Genomic DNA, 19,915 nt, shown 5'->3' on the forward strand with positions numbered 1-19,915 from the left:
CCCCCCGGTCCCCGGTACCCCCGCCGTGTGCCCCCCGGACCAACGGCCGGGTCGGTGTCCCACGGCCCTGGGGGGGGGAGGTCCGCAGCCCGGGGGGGTCCGCGGGGAGGGGGGAGGCGGCGGCGCGTCCCCGCTGCCCCCGCCGGGGCATGGGCACAGTCACGTAGGCAAGCGGCAGCGCTCGCCAGGTAGCCGCGGGGCGAGGCAGGGCGAGGCAGGGCAGGGCAAGGCGAGCGGCCGCTGCGGGGTGGCAGCCGGCCTGCCGCTGCGCGGAGGGTGCGCGCAAACTGCGCGATTCCCCACCGCGGAGCGGGGAAGGGGCTAAGGGAGGGGGTGAAGGCGTGCTGGGAACAAAGGGGCCGCCGTGCCCCGGGGCGCTGCTCTGCATCGCGTTATGTAGCAGCACATCGCGATGCGCTGCGGGCGTTGCGCCGCGTTCACCGCGCGGAGCGGAGCGGAGCTGAGCTGCGCGCCCGCGGAGCTGCGCCGAGCCCGAGCGGGCAGCCCCCAGCCCCGCCCCCGCGGGCGCATGGTTCGCACATGGAGGCAGCCCGGCGCGCCGATTGGCGGGCGCCTCCCGCGGGGCGGGGCCTGGCGCGACGCTCCGCCAATGCGCGGCGCCGGGGTCCCCCCCGTGACGTCACGTGTTGCTGAGCGGGGCGCGGAGCGGAGCGGGGCGGGGGGGCGGCGGGGTGAGCCCGGGGCTGCCGGGTGCCCTTGTGTCCCCGGGTGCCTCCGCGCCTGCCGCCGCATCCATCACTTCACTTTTATTTCTTTTATTTTTTTTCCCTTTTCCCCTTTTATTTTCCCCATTTTCCCTCTTATTTTGCTCTTCTCTCTTTTATTTTTCTCTCTCCTTTTTTATATTTTTTTTACTCCCCGCGTTCTCTTTTTTCCCTTTTTCCCTTTTTCCTCCTCTTCTTCTGGCTGCGTTTCCTTTTCCGCCACACTCCGCGCAGCACCGGCAGCAGCACCCCGTCATCCCTCACGGCACGTCTCCATCACAGCATCACCCCCTCGCCCCGCTCCGACGGCCGTAGGGCCCCCATATGGGGCACCCCCACTTTGTGGGGCCAGGACCCCACTGCAGGTGTTCTCCAAGCCCTCGTTCTCCACCGGGCTGCTTTCCCCTTCCCCAAAACTTGCCATAACGTTGGGTTTTCACCTCGCATTTACAATTTGTCGTTTCATAATGAGTCTGCACAGCCGCGCAGCGGAGGAGCAGAGCAGCCCAGGGGCAGCCGTGCACAGGGAAAGGCCAGGAGTGAGCAGCAAAAACCAGCCTGGCGTTGTGGAAGCAGCCGCGGTTGCTTTGGAAATCCCGGCCGAGACCTTCCGCTTGTTTTTGTCTCTTTAAGGAGTGCTCGCGGCTCGGAGGGGAGCTGGCAAAACCGTGTTGTCGCGGTGCTTTCTCCTGCTGGGGGAGGCTGGCGGAGTTCTTGCCCGTGACGTGGATGGTATCTGGTGTTTTGTGTGCTTCGTTGCAAAACGCATCCTTTTTGTGTTTGGAACCGAAAAACGGGCTGATCGGCGTCACTCGCTGGCTCTGCTGCATGAGCAGGACACGGGGATACGGGATTTTGGTTGCTTAGTTTTGGAAAGAAAGCGTTTACATCCAAGTTGTTTTCCCTGAATCTTCCGCTGGCGATAATCAGTCCCAGCAATTAAGCTCCTCACTTCTCTTAGGAGATTCTGCAACGTCTTTCAATTTTTTTTTGTTGGCAATCGGGACTTTTTAGGTGGAAAAGTCCCGTTTAGCCCAGGGCTGGGCTATTGAACGTGCTGCTCGAGACGTGACCGTGGTAGAGCAGGCAGCTTTGACGTGTTGCTCCCAAACAAAGAGAAATGCTGCTGGAACTGGAAAACAACCTCCGAGCACGACGGGCTCGGTTTGAACTGAGAGCAGCTGCAAAGGCAGGAGGGTTACATCCTAGGGTATATACCTGGCCTGGCTGGGGAGAGATTTGCATGCTCAGCTCAGGTTATTGCACCAGGATTTGCTGCCCTGTAGTCTGCCAGAGCAGGCAGGATTGCTCCGTGCACCCCTTGCCGCCTGCCAGACGCTGATAATGGCTCCTCGCTTATCTGTGCGGTCTCCTACCTGGCAATTAGCAATAACAAAGGAGTCCAGCCCCAGAAGTTGGGTGATGGGAGCCGTGTCCCAGCTGGCGGCAGGCAGACTCAGCACCCGCCTGCTTCCTGCAGCATGCCCGGGTCATTTGACCGCGGCGCTAGGCAGGGCTCCGAGGAGCTATTTTGGGGTGACTCCCACCAGGAAGGCGGCTGAGTCACAGCCCTGCTGGGCTAGGTGCTGTGCACGTAGGGGAATGACGGTGCCCTGCCCCAAGGAAACACGGTCTTAAAAAAAAACCACGGAGGTAGCAGGTGGATGTTTGTCTCCACCTGGCCAGGACAGGTGCTGGGGACGGGGAAGCAGCAGGCAGGGCTTGGGAGCGGAGCCCGTGCGTTATCCTGATGGGACAGCACTGCTTGGCATGGAGACAGTGCGTCCTGAAGGGCTTTGGGAGCCAAAGACGGGTGTTTGAGGAAGGGCTGTAACTGCTGGGCGAGCCCAGGGGGTGATCGTAGTTTACACCGCTTCTAATAAGCCATGCTCAGTGCCTGCATTTGTTCTTCCGAGCCCTTGCCGGCCGTACAGGTTGTTCACCTCCTCAAATGCTGTCCCAAGCAGGGGTGGATGCTGTCTGGTGGAGCAGCCCCATGAAAGCTGTCTCCCTGCCCACATGTTGCACCTTCTGGTGGTGCAGGAGCAGCTCCGAGGCCCCTTTCAGCCCCCATAACAGGTCCCTGCCTCTGTCCACAGGCCAGCGGTGTGAGGAGAGCCTTCCATGTCAGGGCAGGACTTCCAGCCATAGTACCAGATCCCGAGCAGCTTGGTGCCCAGTGAGAAATAAGACAATTTTTTTTTACTAGCTCCCCCTTAGATGCATTTGCAGCGTACCATCAGCTCTGGGCTGGGAAACTCTACTTCAGCGGTGCCTGTTCACCACATAAAACACTGCTTTGGTATTTGCTCACTTTCAAAAACAGAATGTGCAGGTCTCTGCGAAATTATCTGGAGTGCACTGCAGAGACTAGGTAGGATGGAGTCCTGTTTTCAGACTGCTTGGGTAAAACGGGGTATTTTAGCTACTGAAATAGCAGAGAAGTCTTTTCTCCAGTTTTCTCCTCGGGAAATGAGTGCTGCCTGCCTGGTGGTGCAGCTCTCAAGGCGAGACCACAGGACCCAGCCCCAACACACCTCGCTGACTGACACGGCCGGGTTTCCAAATGACCTGTTTCTAGGAATCTTAGCTTGGTATCAAAGGAATGGAAACATCACATGAAAAATTACTCTGGCTGTTTTCAGAAATGAAAGCTCTGCTGAGGGCAGCTCTGTTGGTGTATGTGTAACCTCTGCCAATGCCTCTTCACAAATGTGTGTGGCTGGGAGGGGGTAGCAGTGTGTAAAAGCAGCTGAAATGCTGAAGTTTGGAAGATGGCTTTAGAGAGAGGGACCTGAAGTAAATTCAGCTGGGGTTAGTATGTGCCAAACATTACCTGTGTGTTCGTGGACTCATGCTTATGTCAGTGGAAGGTTGCGTAAACACACATGATTAATTCTTTGGATATGATGCTTTATCTGTAATAGACATGGTACGTAATATATACTGATCTCACTGCAGATACAGACACACGCTGTCACATCCTCTTCTCAAATCACGAAGGCAAGCAAACCACCATGTCAGCGGTGTCCTTATTCACGTGTTTAGTAGAGGTGTGCACAGTGGACTTCGGCCCCTCACAAGAAGCTAGCTAGATCTTCTTTGCGGTCTGGCTTTCAAGTGCTGCCTGTGTTTAGTGACCTTCTGACCAGGAACAATAAACGGGTGACCCTAGATTTGTCCTTTGCTCTTGAATAATCCTGTCTGAAGGAGAGGAAAACTGAGCCTTAAGGGTGAGTCAACACTATCTTCATCACGTGGCTCCTTCCGTTGTTTATGGGCAGTTTGGGGTCTTTTTGTGACAAGCCAAAGCAGAGATGTATCAGAAGCCTATGATTAGTAGAGGGCGGAAGGAGCCAAGGCTGCCTTAAGTCTGTGTGCGGAGCTCCCATGAATCAATGACAGCTGAACCCAGGGCTCAAGGTTGGTATAGGTGGTCGTGGATCTTACGGTGATGCAATATTTGGAGCAGTACAGGGCTCCTTCATTTCTATATTTTTCATCCAGCTCACAATAAGCCTCCTTCATTCCTCCTGGTTTGTGAGCTAGCCACAGTGATTCATGAGTTAGCCACTTCCAGGTTGGGTTATTTTGACTCAGGCTGTTTGGACCTCGTCATAAAATTCAGAAGGAAGCCACAGCAGGAGAAATGATAGGGCAGAGGTGGAGCTGTGGGGCTGTGCCAGAAGCCCTGCTGAGAACTGATCACATCCTTTGTCAGCAGAGCATCCTCAGAGCTGGCAGCAAAGTGCCTTCTGCCATTATCTGGAGAGCCCTACCTTACTGTTAGTTAGCTGAGGGACCCATCCTGTATGAGATGTATTTCTTTCTTAGGAAGGCCCTCTTAATTTTGTGGCTGGGTTAGTCAAGTGACTTGACCCAAGTCACAGAATGAGTCACTGACTCAGAATGAACTGGGGCATGGCGCAGGTCTGAAAACAGCAACACATCTCCCAGAGAGGATGGGAGCAAGCCAGCAGCCCGAAGAGCCAGTACACCTATAGCTTTTTGCCTTATCGATTGGTAGAGCTTGTTCTTTGAATCAGTGTATATAGCACGCGCTTTATTCCTGTTCAAACCCTTGGGTATCCAGGTGGTTTGGCTGTGAGCAATTTCTGTCCTCACTGTTGGATGGGTTCCAGGCACCAGTGGGAGTGCTGAGAGGGATTATCTGATGCCTTGCAGAAGAACGAGGCTCCTAGATGAGAAATGAGGCCACATCCTGTAGACGCTGTAGGTCCCTTACCCAAGGTATTGCAGGCATTGGAAGGGAGATGGGTATGGGGAATGGAGACGTGGTTGTAAGTGTGTGCTGGTAGGTGGGGTGTTCAGGTGTGCCACAGCTCTTGTTCCCCTCACTGGATAAACTGAGGAGTTTTATGGAACTCTTGTCACCAAAAATTTGCTTGTTCCACACTCCAGTGAATCTTTTTACTGATTTGAGAGCTGCAGAAAATGGTTCCTCATGGGGATCTCTGTTCATGCCATAGTTGCAGGGTGTTAGGCTGCAAGGCTTTGAAAGCAAGATTAAGGATTTACAGGGTTTGTATGAAGGTGGGCAAAGGGAAATCTTGCAACTGTTGCCATATTCATGTTCCTTGCTGAGTTTGCAAAGAGTTGAGGATAGGAGGATTTAAGAAAAAGCCAACCAAGATGGAAAACTAGGCAGTTTAACCAAAGTTATTGCCCTTGCTGAAAATAACACCCAGGTTGCAAAGCACTGTGTTATTTCTGAACCTCGTGCTCAAAGCAGAGGGTTGGGCATCTTGATTCATGAGCTGTATTCTTGTTCTACTTCTAGCTTAGGGTGTGCCTTCTTCGTGTGAGCGATTATGCTGCTTACACCTCAGTTTCCCTTCCTGCAGAGTGGAAAGAAAAAAATACACTAAAGTCATTGCAGTCTCGAGAAGCTTAAGACATTACTTTCTGGAAAGCTCCTAGAAGATTCCCCTGACAGAAGCAGCTAGTTTAACGCAAGTGATGGTGGTGTTGGTAAAAAACAGACCACATCTGTTTTACTTGATTAAAATAGCACAGCAGCATTTCAGATGTAAATATTAATTGATTTCTGCACTGCAGATTTCTTCTTGGATATTTAAATTGTTGCTAAGGAGGAGGGAAAGGCTATCAGGGAGATTAACAAATCCATTATTAAGGCTGGAAATGGAGGGCTGCCGAAGTGCCATTTAATAAAATGTAAAAAGCCCCTTTCTAAAGGGCGAAACAGCAGAACACACAATGAAAGTGAATCACAGCTGCCAGAAGGGATGCCAAGCAGCAAGCACTTATAATCAGAAAACTGTACTTACAGATCATTTGGAGCCACTAAATTAAATGATCTCATTCTCCCCTAAAATACTCTTCCCTTAGCCCCTCCCCAGCATTGCCCGTGGATTGCTCAACCACATTTTAAATGTGACTTTGGGGGTTTTTTGGTCAGCAGTTGAATAGCACTAGGCGTCTTCGTGCCATTCACTTTCCACCCACTTTTGTTTCTGTCACACACAAATCTGGCATTTTACGGGCTGACCTGCCCACACTAGCACTTGGGATGACAACTGAAAGATTTTGCAGACCTACTGTGGCTCCGTGGTTGGCTTCCCTACCTCTGTAGGGCTTTGGGAAGACAGCCCACAGTTTACTCTTAAATTTGTCTTTGTTTCACACAGATTTTTTTAATCGTACATTATTTACTTAAGAAACAAAAATGTGGAAGCTGAGCTGATGTGTAAATGGAAGAGTTGATCCTACATCACTGCACAAAGAACTGATCCTGCTCTTTATTCTGGTGCTGATTTAATTCACCATGTGCACTCATGGCCTTCTCCTCCATACTCTTCCATTTTGTGTCTTGAACCTTGGCTTCAGGAGGCTGATACTTAGATAGACTCCTAAATTACCACTTCATATTACAGCCGTGGCTTTCCCTATTTAATCCCCAGAGTCACTACACGCATCGCCACGTGAAAAGGTAGTGGTGGTGGTTGCTGACAACAACCTGTCTTGCAGTGATTTTTGAGTCATGGTTTGTTTGTTTTTTTCCCTTTTATTTTTTTTTTTTTTGATGATTGGTATTGCTAATCCTGAAAGGCAAACGACTGCCTGGTTTTGGAAGCAGGATGTACAGTTAGAACCCAGAAACGCTCTTGCATTAACCCTGCTGTTGCAGAGCAGTGCGTGCACCTGCATCCTCTTCCCTTTGTGAGAAATCCAAGAGCACATAAGTAGTCCCTGGGACTACTCAAATTTGAGTCTTAACATGTGCTTTTAATTATCTGTGCTATCAGTACTTTCCAGTATGGAAAAGAGAGAGAGAGACGGAAAGAATACTTCCTTCCCCAAGTTCTCCCCTGGATAAAAGCCGGTTTTTACGAGTGTCCTGGTCTGGCTCCGTGTGTGTATGAGTGGTGGTTGTTGTGCTTGAGTGAGAACTGGGCCTTGCTTTTCTGCAAGGCGGAATGAGGGAAGTATGGCCCTGAAGGTGTACCAGCTTCCTTTATTTTTAACTGTCCCATCTGAAGAGAAACAAACCAAGTCAGCCCTTTGAGATTCAGAGATGAAAGGGGTTGTGTACGAGCTGAATAGTGGTATTACTTTTACTTCCATCAGCTGCAAGCCTGCAGTTTTCTGAGGAAACCTTAGAAATGGTGAATCAGAGAAATGCGCATAAAGAAAAATTAACTAAACTGAAAACACCTTATTTCAGGCCTTCTCAAGGCCTACTGCCAACTCTTGCAACTCTACCATGAGTCTCCTGATATTCTGTGCGCTGTTTAAAGCTCTTGCTGACAGACACAAACCATTGAGAATCTGAGCTTTTCTGTTTTTTGGTATTTTACTAAATAACTTTAATTTAAACTATAACTTTAATATAACTTTATATTTATATATTATATTTATGTTTATATTTTTAATATAACTTTAATAAAAACTTAAATAGCTTTTTCAGCTCCTATTCTGTTGGAGGAATGCTTGAAAATGTGGTCAGTCACAATCTGAAGGTTCAGAGCCGTGAAAAATAACCCCAATAAAACAGTCCTTTGAAGGTTTCTAGCTTTGAGATTCAGATTCACTTTGAGATTCGGATTTTGACTCTGAATGTTCTGGTCATTTCTGAATGTCCTGGGGTTATTGTTCCACTTCTGAGTGTAGATAAGTATTTTGGAGACGGGTATCATACAATTAAATACTAACAGTTTTTAAGCTCCATACCAGAAAACATTCATGTTGGTGAAATTCAGCCACAGACGTGGTTGCAAGGGTGTGTATCTGTAGGAAAGTCAGGATGTAAGAGCATTGTTAAGCCACTGGGAAGGGTGGAGGTCAGACTGCAAGGTGTAGGTGTGACAGAATTCTTTAAAATGTTGAGGTCAAGTGTCACTTATTTATATGGTGCTTCAGATACACAAAACGCTTTCATTAGTACATAGACTTGCTGTCTGTGCCTTCTTTTGTCTAAATTCTTGAAGGGACTGTATTTGCGTCAGGGCGTGGATCCCGTACTGCTGGCTCCTGTCAGGAGCCCTGGATCCACCACTCCAGGTGCGCCTCCCCAGAGCCTGGCACCTCGCCTTTATTTACATCTCCACAGACAACATGTGGAAAGCTCCCACCCTGCGGCTGCAGCTTTTTCTTTCGTAGCCTCTCTTTGCTTTTCTCTCGCCCCACTCGGGGCAATTCCATGCGTGGAAGTTTGTAGGGAGAAGCACAAAGTGGCTGCAGGCCCTGAGCTGGCAGCGTGCTGACCCCCGGCCCGCTGCCACCCATGGGTGTCTGCCCCAGCCGAGGGGAGGCCAAGCTGCCTCCTCGCTCCCATCGGGGGCCAACCACCGCCACCTCAGGGCCGAAAGGGGGGTGATGGCCGGTGGCAGCCACCATCCCACACGGCTCAGCGGCAGAGAGGAACTACATTTCCCAGGCAGCCCCGTGGCGCTGCGCCCCCCTCTCCCGTGAGCGCCCGGCGGAGGTAAACAAAGTGGTGCCAGGCGGGGGGGCTGGTGCCGGCCCCGGGGGGGGTCAGCGTGGCCGCCTCTGAGGGGGCCGCTCCTGGCAGGGGGCGAAGCCAGGCTGGGGGGCGAAGCTGGGCGGTAGGGACGGCTGTCGGTTGGAAAGGGCTCGCCTGGCCGCCTCGTCAGGGGGGAGGAGGAGGAGGAAGGATCCCCATCCCCATCCTTCCCCTGGGGTTTCCGTGCGGGTTTCCTCCATGCACCCACCCCTGGGCCTCTGAGCAGAATCGTCCTGAGGTGTGGATGTGAGGAGCCGCAGGGTGTAGGGGCAGGCGGCTCTGCCTCGCTCCTTCCCCTTCCAGGGAGGAGCTGGGGGGCTGAGGGGGCCCGGGCCTGCGGAGCCCCCTGGCTGGCCACCCGGGGCATGGAGCAGGTGCAGCTCATCAACATCCAGCGGCTGCTGGAGGCGGCCGAGTATCTGGAGCGAAGGGAGAGAGGTAATGGGTGCCGGGGCGACCGCCTGCTGTGGTGGGAGTGGGGCCGGGGTCCGAAATCCTTGCAGAGGGGCGAGAGAGCCGCTAGTGAAGGGGATCGGAGCAAGCGTCCGCTGGTGGGCTGCTGGCAAATGCCAGGGCAGGGGCTGAGGTTAGGGACAGGGCTGGCAGACCCTCCTCGAGGTGGTGGTTGAGGTGGGAGGTTTTTGTGGAGAAGGGGAGATGGAGGTGAGTGCGGTTCCTGGAAGGAAGATGAGGGGTTGGCTTGGGAGTTTCCTGGTGGACTGGAGAGATGGGGTGGGAGGCTCTGGCTTTGCAGAGACCTCGGTAGCACAGTGAAACGTGCCTGGTTTGCTCGGTTCAGGTAGCTCGGACAGGAAGAGAGGGACGAGGCACCCTTTGCTTTGGCTTCTTTTGGTGTTTTCAGGCATCTGAGATGTGGGCCTTCCTCCAAGGCCGGCAGAGCCTTCACACTCCCCTTCCTCTCTTTTCTCCACCTCCCGCTCCACTTCCCTCTGAATACATCAGCAGTCAGTTCCCTGTGCTGTTGTGCTTAGGGGCCTCCCCAGCTAGACTGACGGGTTAGCAATGAGGCCTGCCAGCTGCCTTTTCTTTTTTTTTTTTCTTTTTTTTTTTTCTTTTTTTTTTTTTTTCCCAAATGATCCTTTTTTTATGCCCTGCCTGTTGATTCTTGTGCAGAGTGCGAACATGGCTATGCCTCGACCTTCCCCTCAGTTCCAAGTCCTGGACTACAAGACCCAAAGCCCACGCGGAGGCTGAGCCGGGCCAGGAAACACAGCGGCAGTGGCAGCAATGCAAGTATTGCCAACAGGTACGACGTGGGCAGGAAGGAGTGGGGTGCAGGGCTGGACGGGAGGACGAAGCTGAAGTGGGAAGCTGGAGATGAGATGAGAGGCGAGAAACTTAACCAGCAGGGAAAATGGGAAAAGTCTGAGCACAGAGGGATTCGGAGCTGGGACATACACTTACAGCATCCCTTCTGGATCCGTGGCGCTGCGAGCAGAGGGACACAGGGGAGCTGTATCTGTGGCACTGCCAGCTGACTCTGTGCCAAGGCTCAGATGCTGCAGAGAGAAGTGGAATAGGGAGATCTGTTCACGGGGTGTAGGGAGGAGACAGGCAATAGCTATTCCCATTATGTACGGCTGATGTTGTCTTTCCAACCCAGAAGTCACTGCTCTTAAGGGATAGTGGATTTGTGGATAGTGGAGTGCTTTGGGATTGTAATGACAGGCATGACTTGAAGCAAGGAAATGATGTTTTGAAATGGATCCCCTACAACAAATGGGAGACAGGGAGATGACTGGCTGCTCCATGCAACGTGTTAAAAATTCAGTTCAGGAAATTGAAGCTGTCTTTCACTCTGCCTCTCAGGGCAGTGGGATTTCCCGACTTCCTGATTGCTTGGTAATTGTAGAACTCCATGTTTTTGACACTATGCTTATTAAACAATGCCATATTTCTTGGCTTGTTAAATCTAGAATAGACAACCGGATTAGGCCTAACACTTGATGCAGTGATAGGATCTGACTTTCCCTTCTAGCTGATAGTTTATTTGTTTTGTTGTTGTTGTTTTTTGTTTGTTTGTTTGTTTTTTGTTTGTTTGTTTACCCTCCCTTCTGTAGAAGTGTTCAGACCTTGTTGAGAATTTCTGGCACAAAGAAACTCTAGAAACAAAGTATAATTTTGAAAAGGCAGTTGCAAGCTTGGTTTTTTTACTGCAGTGAGGCCTGTGCAATCCATAAAATGGTGGCAGGTGGCTCAGGTGATTAAAGCTTTCTTAAGGCCATTGGAAAGGGACCTGTAGAGGCCATGGAGAAACGCACCTTTGCTTACAGTGATTCTGCTTGGGCAGCCTTTGATAACAGCGGTTGTCTGAAGTGAAGTAAGGATGCCTTGCCGTGGGGAACTCTTCTTCCTCAGGATCCCAGGATCTTTTTATGCTGCATGTTTGTATTTGTCTGCCTTGTTCATTCGCCCTCTCCTGATTTCAGGGCAGCTGTAGTCCTTTCCTAATTCCCATGAACAAAAGTCCCAAATCCCAGTCACTCTGTATAGAGATATGATGGCAAATGCTGAGTTGAGATCTGTGTTTTTCCCTCCTAGGTTTCTCACGTGTCTTTTTTCCATCCCACACCGTTCTCTCAAAGGCCTTTGTCATGGCAACCTGCCCTTCTCCGGAGGAGGGCTGGAAGCACATCCCCCTCAGGAGCTCCTTAGCACCAAATCCTGCATCCTCTGGACTGGAGAGGGATGCAGAGGACTCCCTGGGTGCTCAGCATGCCCTGCCAGCATGGAGCCCTGGGGCGCCTTTCTGGGCTGAGACCAGCCCTCGGGGCTTTTTAGCATGACAGGATGACATACTGGTAGGTGTGGGGTGAGGGCAAGGCAACAGAGAGGCAGAAATGATACTTTCCAGCCTTATTTAAGATCACCATTATACAAGGAATACTGAATACCAACTTGATTCGTTAGCACGGAAGCGGTAGGCAGTGTGTGTTGTCTCCTGCTCGTCTTTTGGCCTGAGGAGGGTCTGCTGCAGACAGAGATCAGAGCAGTTCTGGGGAGCTCAGACCTTATGCACGCAGTTGGAAATGGAAGTTTCTTTTAGCGAGCCGTAGCAGCTTGCGCTTGCTGTAGGAGATGGCAGGCCTTCCAGATGGCTGCAGTGCCGGGAAGTGACAACTGTGAAGTTCAGGGTGCCTCCAAATTCACTGCAGTGTGTCTTGTGTGACGCCGAGTAGAGCGTGAGCCTTGTTTCAAGAAGGCTCTGTATCATCCCTTCCTGTTCAAGTCAAAGGGACCGTTCAGGAAGTTCTGCCTAGTGAAGTTCAAATGGACTTTGAATTAAATATCAAGCCCTTGATGGGGGATGAAACTTATGTTTCACGCCTGGGTGAGCGATTTTCTTAGATTATTTTTGTCTCAAAATGTTTAATTAGTGTAGAAAAATGGTTCTTTTAGAATCTTGTGCAGATCTGTCATGTAAAAGCTTCCTGTAGGAAACAAAGAAGTCTCTAGAGCAACCTTGGCAAAGCACAGTTGTTCTTTTTTTTTTTTTTTTTTTTTCAGTGTATGCACCTTTAGTAGACATTTGAGTGCTGTTGCTGGTCTTTATTGAACTAAACATACCATGAGTATGAGACACAAAGCATTTACATAACCTAGATGCTCTTTATTTCATAGTTTAAGTATTTCTGTTCACTGTTTGCAACGGTGACTTTTTCCCAACAGACCCTGTGATGTGGCGTAAATACCTACAGGTATTTATACCCACCTGCTGAGGAACAGGCAGCCCACCTCTGGATGGCATTGGTGGAGCAGATCTTATCCTTAAAGAAATAAGCACAGTCCCCCAGCACCTGCAAAATAACTTTAGTTCTGCCCCAAATAGGAGTGTACAACCAAGAGGGGAAAAAAAACACCATAATTTCATTTTTTCTAACTGACATGATGCTTTTTTAAATAAGGATGCTTTGGCTCAGGTTCTCTCTTCCTTCCTTTTGTTTCGGTTCTGCAACTGACAGCTTGCACAGGGATCCCCCTCCGTGATCCTCAGGCATTATCTAGATGTATGCGTGGGGTTTTGCATGGATATTTTAAAGACCTTTTGGGGATTAGTGACCAGTAGTGCATGCTGTGATTTAAAATCTGAATGCATTTCAACACGTGCAGTCTTGGCTTTAAGTAGAGATATTTAGGTACTGAAAATTACCCACCTGCAAAAACGTGGGCAACCACAGTCATTGTGACCTGGAATTTTTAATAAACAAGGGAAACTTTTTTTAAAAAAATCCTGTCTAAAATACAGCCAACAGCAAACAAACCAAAAACCAAACAAGCCAATCAGCCAACCCATATTAAATTAGAATTTAATTTTATGCATATATTAAAATTTGCTTTATCTTTCTTGAAAATAGTATCTGATGGTTTTGGGATGGGGATGAAAATTAGCAGAGATTTATTTTAACATATGGCATCACTTATTTAGTGTTCTTCCTTCTGAAGGCATTTCTGGGACAGAAGGTGGATTCTAAGAACTTGCCAGAAAAGTGAAGTAGAAGTCCATTCTGCTCTTACGGACCCTCCGAATGCAGTTCTAGATAGAGCCAGTTATTGGAAAAATCCATTGTAGTTGAGCCAGGTCTGATATTTATGTATTTTGAAAGATATTTGAGAAGAGTTTTTAATCAATTTGAGTTGTTGCATGAGCAGCAAAGAAACAGCAGGGATGCTAAATGATTTTTTTTTCCCTCAAAGTACAATCAGTTTAATAAAGGTAAGATTTATAAGAGAATCTGAAATTACATTCCGACATCATCAGATTGTCATTTGTGTTTTTCACAGATTCTCAGGCATATAGAGAAGCCTGATCTGTTTTTTTTTTTTTTTGTCTGATCCTGGGGAAATGCCAAGCACCCTTCCAGGGACATGGAGAGCCCTCAGCCCTCCCAAGGGGGCACTCAGAGAATCTATCGCTCAGATCCTTGGGGATGGTGTGATCTCCAGTTTCTTTTTCCTTTCATTTTCCTCTCTTCCCATTATCTTCCCTTGTGTCCCAGGGGCCTTTCAGACTCCTACACCCGGCGGCAGGTTGCCTGCAGAGCTTGGAGGTGGCAGCTGCAGTGGGTATGGTAAGGCATTTTGGACAGGGTGGCCTGAAAGCCTGGGTGCTGGGGTTTCTGTGCCCATCTGGCTGTTCCAGTGATGCAGTTCCCCATTTTTCTATATTGTTGCTCTTTTCTCCATCCCATTAAAAACTTTTTTTTTTTTTTTAACACTTCTAAATTCAGTTACTTGGTTTTGTGCTGAATCTTCTCTAGCCCTCCACTCATAACCTTTAAAACTGTTTTTTGAGGGTAGGACTGGGGGTTGTAGCTATTGAAACCCTCAGGTATTCGTGGTTTTAAGCTTAGTTTGCAAGTAGTTTGCACTTAGTTTTCCTCCCTGAGGGAGGCTGGGGGCAGGTAGGTGTGCAGAAGGTGCCTCACATGCCTCAGGTGACGGCTCCATGTGCCGCAGGATCACAAACGTGGGAGCAGAAGCTAAAAGGTTGTGGCATCTGTAGCTGCAAGTCAGCCTTGGCTTTCTGGGGCACAACGAAGCCTGGCTTACCACAGCAGCAGCGTTGTGCGACCGTACCTCGCTGTGCAGGGGAGGAGCAGGGGGTTCCTGATCGCTTGCTTAGGCGTGGCTGTAAATATAATACATCTTTTAGGTCAGGGGAGGCTCCCTGCCCCCACCCCAGCCTCTCTCAGTTGTTTGTTTCTGGCTATTTATTTGTTTGGGGCGTTTTTTATCCACTTGTACTCACACCGGATCACACCTTACTTCTCAGCTAGTGGGAGCTGAGCTTTGACTCCCTGCGTGTAGGTGGGTTAGGATCCGGCCTTTGTGTAACATGCTGGGGGTAGAGACTGCTTTTGTTGTGGCAGGGAGCTCTGTTCGTGGCTCGGGGCTTGGCTTGCCTCACACAGTACGTGTGTGGTACGGAGAACGGATGAGATTGGCTGTGCCGTGTTTTGATTTATGTCACATTTTGATAACGTACAAACAGGGAGATGGGTATCAGGAATCCTCATGCTGTTGTTGAAATCTTGTCTGGAAATAGCTGGGGTTGGGATCTTGCCTTCTAATCTCGTTAATTTTTCAAGGAAGGAAAAGTGGACAAGGCTGAGCTGCTCTTAAGGAATGCTTCTCTGGTAGAGCTGCTCCGAGGGATTAGTGCTGACTGCCACTAGGTGTAAGCATGACTTCTCCTGGGGAAAACATAATGATGGTCTGAGTGTTCGATTGGGAAAATGGATTTTTGGTCCATTCTGTTTCCTGAGTTCATTTGGCAAGACAAGCTGTGCTCAAGCCCCCTGCTGCCAGCACTACCTGCGTGTAGCACAGGAGAGGCCTTTTGGAGCTGGTGTGGCTTAGCTGCGGCACCAGAGCAGGCTGCAGTCCAAAGGGTGGTCATCAGGAATGAGCTGGTGTAACAGAGCAACTACGTCAAATGCACGAGAGGCACAGCACCCCTCGTGAAAAGCCCACTGCCTTCTCTAGGTTAGTACTGGAGCACACTTCAGAGCAGGTCCCCAGCTGCCCTCTTGATGTGATTTGCGTTGGAGTCTGCACGTACAGGCAGCAAGCTGTGGTGATGGCTAGTTTCTGAGCCCGCTGGCACCAAGTTGTGCCTTTCCTTGGCTTTGCTGGTCTGTATCAGGAGCTGAGATCCTGCCAACGATTTGGCAAAAATGGCCCAGTAGAGGTGAGGCTTCGCATGTGGTATCTTCTCGGGGATGTCTGCCTCTGCAGCGCTACAGCTGACAGGATACCAGAAAGTAAGGGGGAACCCAGCAAATGGCGTGAGAGCCTTCAATCCCACTGCCTGGTGAGGGACGAGGCCCCCAAATGCAGTCGGGCTGATAGGTTTCCACTGGGAAACCCACCGTGTTCCCCTTTGTCACCGTGTTTATTTGATGGCCCTCCTGGTGGAAGATCCTGTCGAGTTCCTGCTTTCCTTTGTGCATTAGCAATGCAGCCCTGCGCAGGGAGATCTGTGTGGCAGAAAGCCCTGATGCGGGGCCGAATTTAGACTTTGATGCCTTCTGTAGCTGTAAAATGTAATTTGCAATCTCGTTAGACTGTCAAAGTTGTGCAGAGACCTTTATGCAAACCAGAGGCAGTTGTTGATGCTATCTGCACCTTAGCTGTAATTCCCTGCTGTGGGATCTGCCTGCTGTGAATCGGCTCTCTCTGTGGCTGAAGCTCGTGATCCCTTTGTCCTCCCAGATTTAGGGGAAGCCTCCGCAGGCACGTGCTGTTCTGCAGCAGCGGGGCTGTTTGGCAGGGCTCACGCTGTTGCGTTGCAGCACTGCCCAGGTAGAGAGAGGCAGTGTGGGCTGATGACACTGCTGACAGCAGTGCTCGTGCAGGGACAAAGAGCACGTTGTGGTGCTTCGGGTCTTCTGAAACACCTCATCCACAGTACATGCAGGGATTTATCCGTCGTGCTTTTGCTTAACCTGACCCAATCCTTTGCTTGATGGTGACTTGCTTGTCACCCATAGTGTTGTTCCCATCTGCTCCCCTGTCTGCGAGTAACACTGACTTCCCCCTTTCTTGCTCCTGGTGGAGCTTTCAAATCCACTTCTCTTCCTGACCCAAGCAGTCCAGGCCATCTTTTCATGTCGTGCTGCTGAGTTAATTGTCTTGCCCGTTGGAGTTCCTGCTGTTGATTATCTCCTGATCCCTCCTGACAAACTTCTGCCCAAATTCAAAGACTGACTTCTGTTTGTCCTCAAGAGAGTTGGCTCCTGCTCCTATACCCGCTTTGAACCAACAAAGATAGGATTTGTTTTTGTTGACTATTTTGGATTCTGTTGATCAGAGGCTGTGGGTCTCTGGGGCTGTGCACTTGGCTGGCTTTTGCCTGGATCTCTTCTCTCTGAGACACTGCCTCGTTGATCAGCGTGGAGGGAACAGGCCTGTTTTTTCCATCCCGCTGGATGTATTCCCATCTCTCATTTCTGTGCTGCCTACTGTACTTCCATTCTCCGGATGGATGTGATTTCACTTCAGTTCTGTCGCTTTTTGAATCCAGATTGAAGTAGACGTGACCATTTTCAGCATTATCTTAATTACTTGTTTATACGTTGTGGCTTGCCTTATGGCAAGCAGCCGTGTGGACTGAAAGCAGTTCTTTTGCCTCCCTTTTGTTTAAAGTTCCTCTGCATAAAGTGTTCAGTTGTCTTCTAAACTACTCTAATTTATCTTCTTCCATCTCTCCAGAAGGGTTTAACCGAGTGCTGCAAGTTCTGGGAAGGGACAGATGACGTTGGGACTGACTCTTACCCTAGCAGCCATTGCCCAGCTGCTTGGGCAGCCCTAAGCGACGTATGGGCACGGTAAGGTGACATGGCACCACTTCTGGTTTGCCTCTAACAATCAGGCTACAAACTGCAGCAGTCTGAGCTGCTTCACAAGTCATTTGGCCATCTGGGAGCAGTGGGAGGTAGCCACCTTGCTGCCTTCAGCTTAGTTGCTGCTGCTTCTGAGCCAGAACTGTAAGAAGAGGAAACCGGAGCTTTTCAGTTTTCTCAGCCTTCCCCTTTCACGGATCTCCCAGATGCTAGCTGAGTGTGTCCCTGTTGACAGGATGTAACCCCGGACATCGGGAAATCTGGGTTCTCTTCCTGATTTTGCTGCAGCCTGTGGAAGTGTTTGTGCCTCAGTTTCCCCGAGACAAAGCGTAGCTAACAGTTGCTGTGCTTCCTGTTTTCAAGAACACTTCCCCTCCTTTCATCTGCAGGCACAGCATCGCAGCAGCCTAGTTGCAACGTGAGAGCTAACAACTTAAATAGAAGTAAGCGGAGACATCCTGGCCTGGCCCCAGGCCATACAAATGCCATCAGTTTCTTTCCAAACAAAGCGAGTTTCAGGCAGGTGGCATTTAGTCAAGAAGCCTCACTTTCCCCAGTGCATCTGAAGGCAAAGTATTGAGGTCAGGAGAGGCTGCAGAGACACGTGCATCCTCCCCAACCAGGCTGTTGCACTGCAGATGACATTGCGAAGGCTATTTCTGGACGTGACCATCTTCCTCGAAAGGGTAACGTTGTGTGTGGGAAGAAGCGTGGTATAGGGCAAAGGGCTGGCATGCTGGGCCCTTGGATCCCGGCCTGAGTCTGCCACAAAAACGCTGCAAGATCTGGGCACGTCAGCTAACCTACACGGGTCCTACCATCTGTACTTTGGGGTAGCACACGCTCTTCTGGTCCTGTTTTCAGGAGGCAGCATCGGGGTTTTGGATCGAAAGAAGATAGAACTTAGCATCCTGTCTTCTAGGTAGATCTGAACATTGACAGCAGTCCCACAAAGCCTCCTGCAGTGTCAGGCCTTATCCCGCTCCCTAATGCAACTGAATATTCCACAGAGAAAATGGTGTTAGCAGAGATACTGAGATGTTAGCAGGGGGTGGATGAAATCTGTGCCTCGTTCTACTTAAACAGGTCATCTGAAGCAAAATGAGGTATTTATGGTGGTTGTGTAGGGAGGCTGTCTGCCCCAAACAGCACTTGGGAGAGACCTGGGGGACAGTGCCCACCTGACACTGGGGTGAGGGATTGTCTGCTTCGCTGCCCTCACTCTCTGCCTTATTCTTCTCCGTTCATGGGGGAGCCTGGATGTGCCAAGGTGAAGCCACCTGATATTTCTCCTCACTGTGTCCTGAAAAACATGGTTTGTTTAAAATTTTTGCCTTGGTAAAGGCAAAAACACTTTTTCCTGAGCTGTGAGAATCTACCATAGTTTGGCCAAATTCTAAGCCATTATAGAAGGTGTCAGCTGCAACGTGCCCAAGGGAGGTGAGCTAGGGTTTCCCTGCTGAAATGGCTACGGTGCCACCCAAATGAACAAGCATCAGCCTACGTGTCTGATACGTGTGCCGCAGCCCCTTCTGGTGTGGTTAGCTATGGGCTGGGAAGGGAAGGAGGTGGTTTCTGGAGGACCTTTACTCACTTGTCACAGAAGTTAGAAGCAGACAAATGAGGCAGTGCATAGCACGACGGAGAACATGGTTTCCTCCTGGCCCATCAGCAGTCCTGTGTACGTTCAGCAAGTCACTTCAAGCTTGTCTTGTCATAGGAGACCCCCAAACAGCGTGTTCTTCATGCCGTGTTTGTTTCCAAGGTATGAGCCTGGGCTGTGAGCTGCAGAAGTGCTGATGATGCACAGCCGCAAGGAGCATCGGGGGGGGGGGCGGGTGTTGTGCTTTGAAATTGTGAAGTGGCCCAGAAAACCAAGCCCTTGGGGGGGTCTTCAGAGGCACGCTGGAGGAAACGAGAAGCTGCAGCTCTGATTTCTTTCATTTCTTAGTTTCCCATTTGGAAATCAAGGATGCTTAACAGCAAACATGTGAAGTGCCTAGCCCCGCTCTGTGTGAGAGTGCCGAAAAGCCTGTAAGAAAACCCCGGGCTCTGTGTTCAGAGCAGGGCTTGGCTTGAGGCCACGCAGCGAACAATGAGGAGAAAACAAAATATTGAATAGCTGCTTGTTCAGCAAACCCAGTTCCTCTTGGCCACGCAGGGCCCTGCGAGAGGGAGCGTGTGTGCTGGGGCAGTTCTCCCCTAGCTGGGAGCAGCCCCTGCTCGTAGGGTCTCAGGTGGAGCAGGAGCAGACCTGCCCCGGTTCCTGGCTCCCAGCCTGCGCAGCTGGGAGGGAGGCCAGCTGGGGGCTGCTTTGCTGGCCCCAGGTTGCAGCAGGGAACGCAAAACAACCTTCTTGTTCTGTGGCCTGCCTCGGAAAACCCTCCCCCTGTGGGGTGCCACCTTGTGCTGCTGGTCGGGGTGGTGCTCTGGCGTGGGGGAGCCCAGCTCTGGGGCTGGGAGAGACTCTCAGTGCTCAGCACGGGGGAGCTGTCTGCCTGCTAGCTCCTTCTGCTGGGACAGCAGAACAGGCAACCACAGGACAGCGTGCTCCCTTTGGGATTCTTCCCCAGCACCTCATGGCGTGGTGCCTGAGAGCGGGCTGGGTTCACGTGGCAGCTGGGGGATGAGACACGAGGGCTCGTTTTGGGTTGGACTGGGGGTTTTTCACTTTCCCCCTTGAAGCATGCGGCGATCGGCGTCTTTTCTTTGACACAAGCATCAGATGGCACACATGTCCTTGTTGGATGTTTTGCTGGGACAGAGCCTAAGAGCAACCCACTGATGCAATCCTTCTCCTGGGATTTAGGGACCCTGAT

The 19,915-nt window shown here is 50.6% G+C and overlaps 1 protein-coding gene across 1 annotated transcript in view; it reads left to right on the forward strand.

The window, feature by feature from the left end:
* Window positions 1-9,022: 9,022 nt before the first annotated feature.
* The window catches only part of MXI1 (MAX interactor 1, dimerization protein), a 41,505-nt gene continuing 30,612 nt past the window's right edge, over window positions 9,023-19,915 (forward strand). The window contains exons 1-2 of the mRNA XM_035330193.1: window positions 9,023-9,168; window positions 9,865-9,997. Of these exons, the coding sequence (XP_035186084.1) occupies window positions 9,096-9,168; window positions 9,865-9,997 (206 nt within the window). The 5' untranslated portion in view covers window positions 9,023-9,095. The remainder of the gene's footprint in view (window positions 9,169-9,864; window positions 9,998-19,915) is intronic.

The sequence above is a fragment of the Oxyura jamaicensis genome, chromosome 6, assembly GCF_011077185.1.
Source record: "Oxyura jamaicensis isolate SHBP4307 breed ruddy duck chromosome 6, BPBGC_Ojam_1.0, whole genome shotgun sequence".
NCBI lineage: Eukaryota > Metazoa > Chordata > Aves > Anseriformes > Anatidae > Oxyura > Oxyura jamaicensis.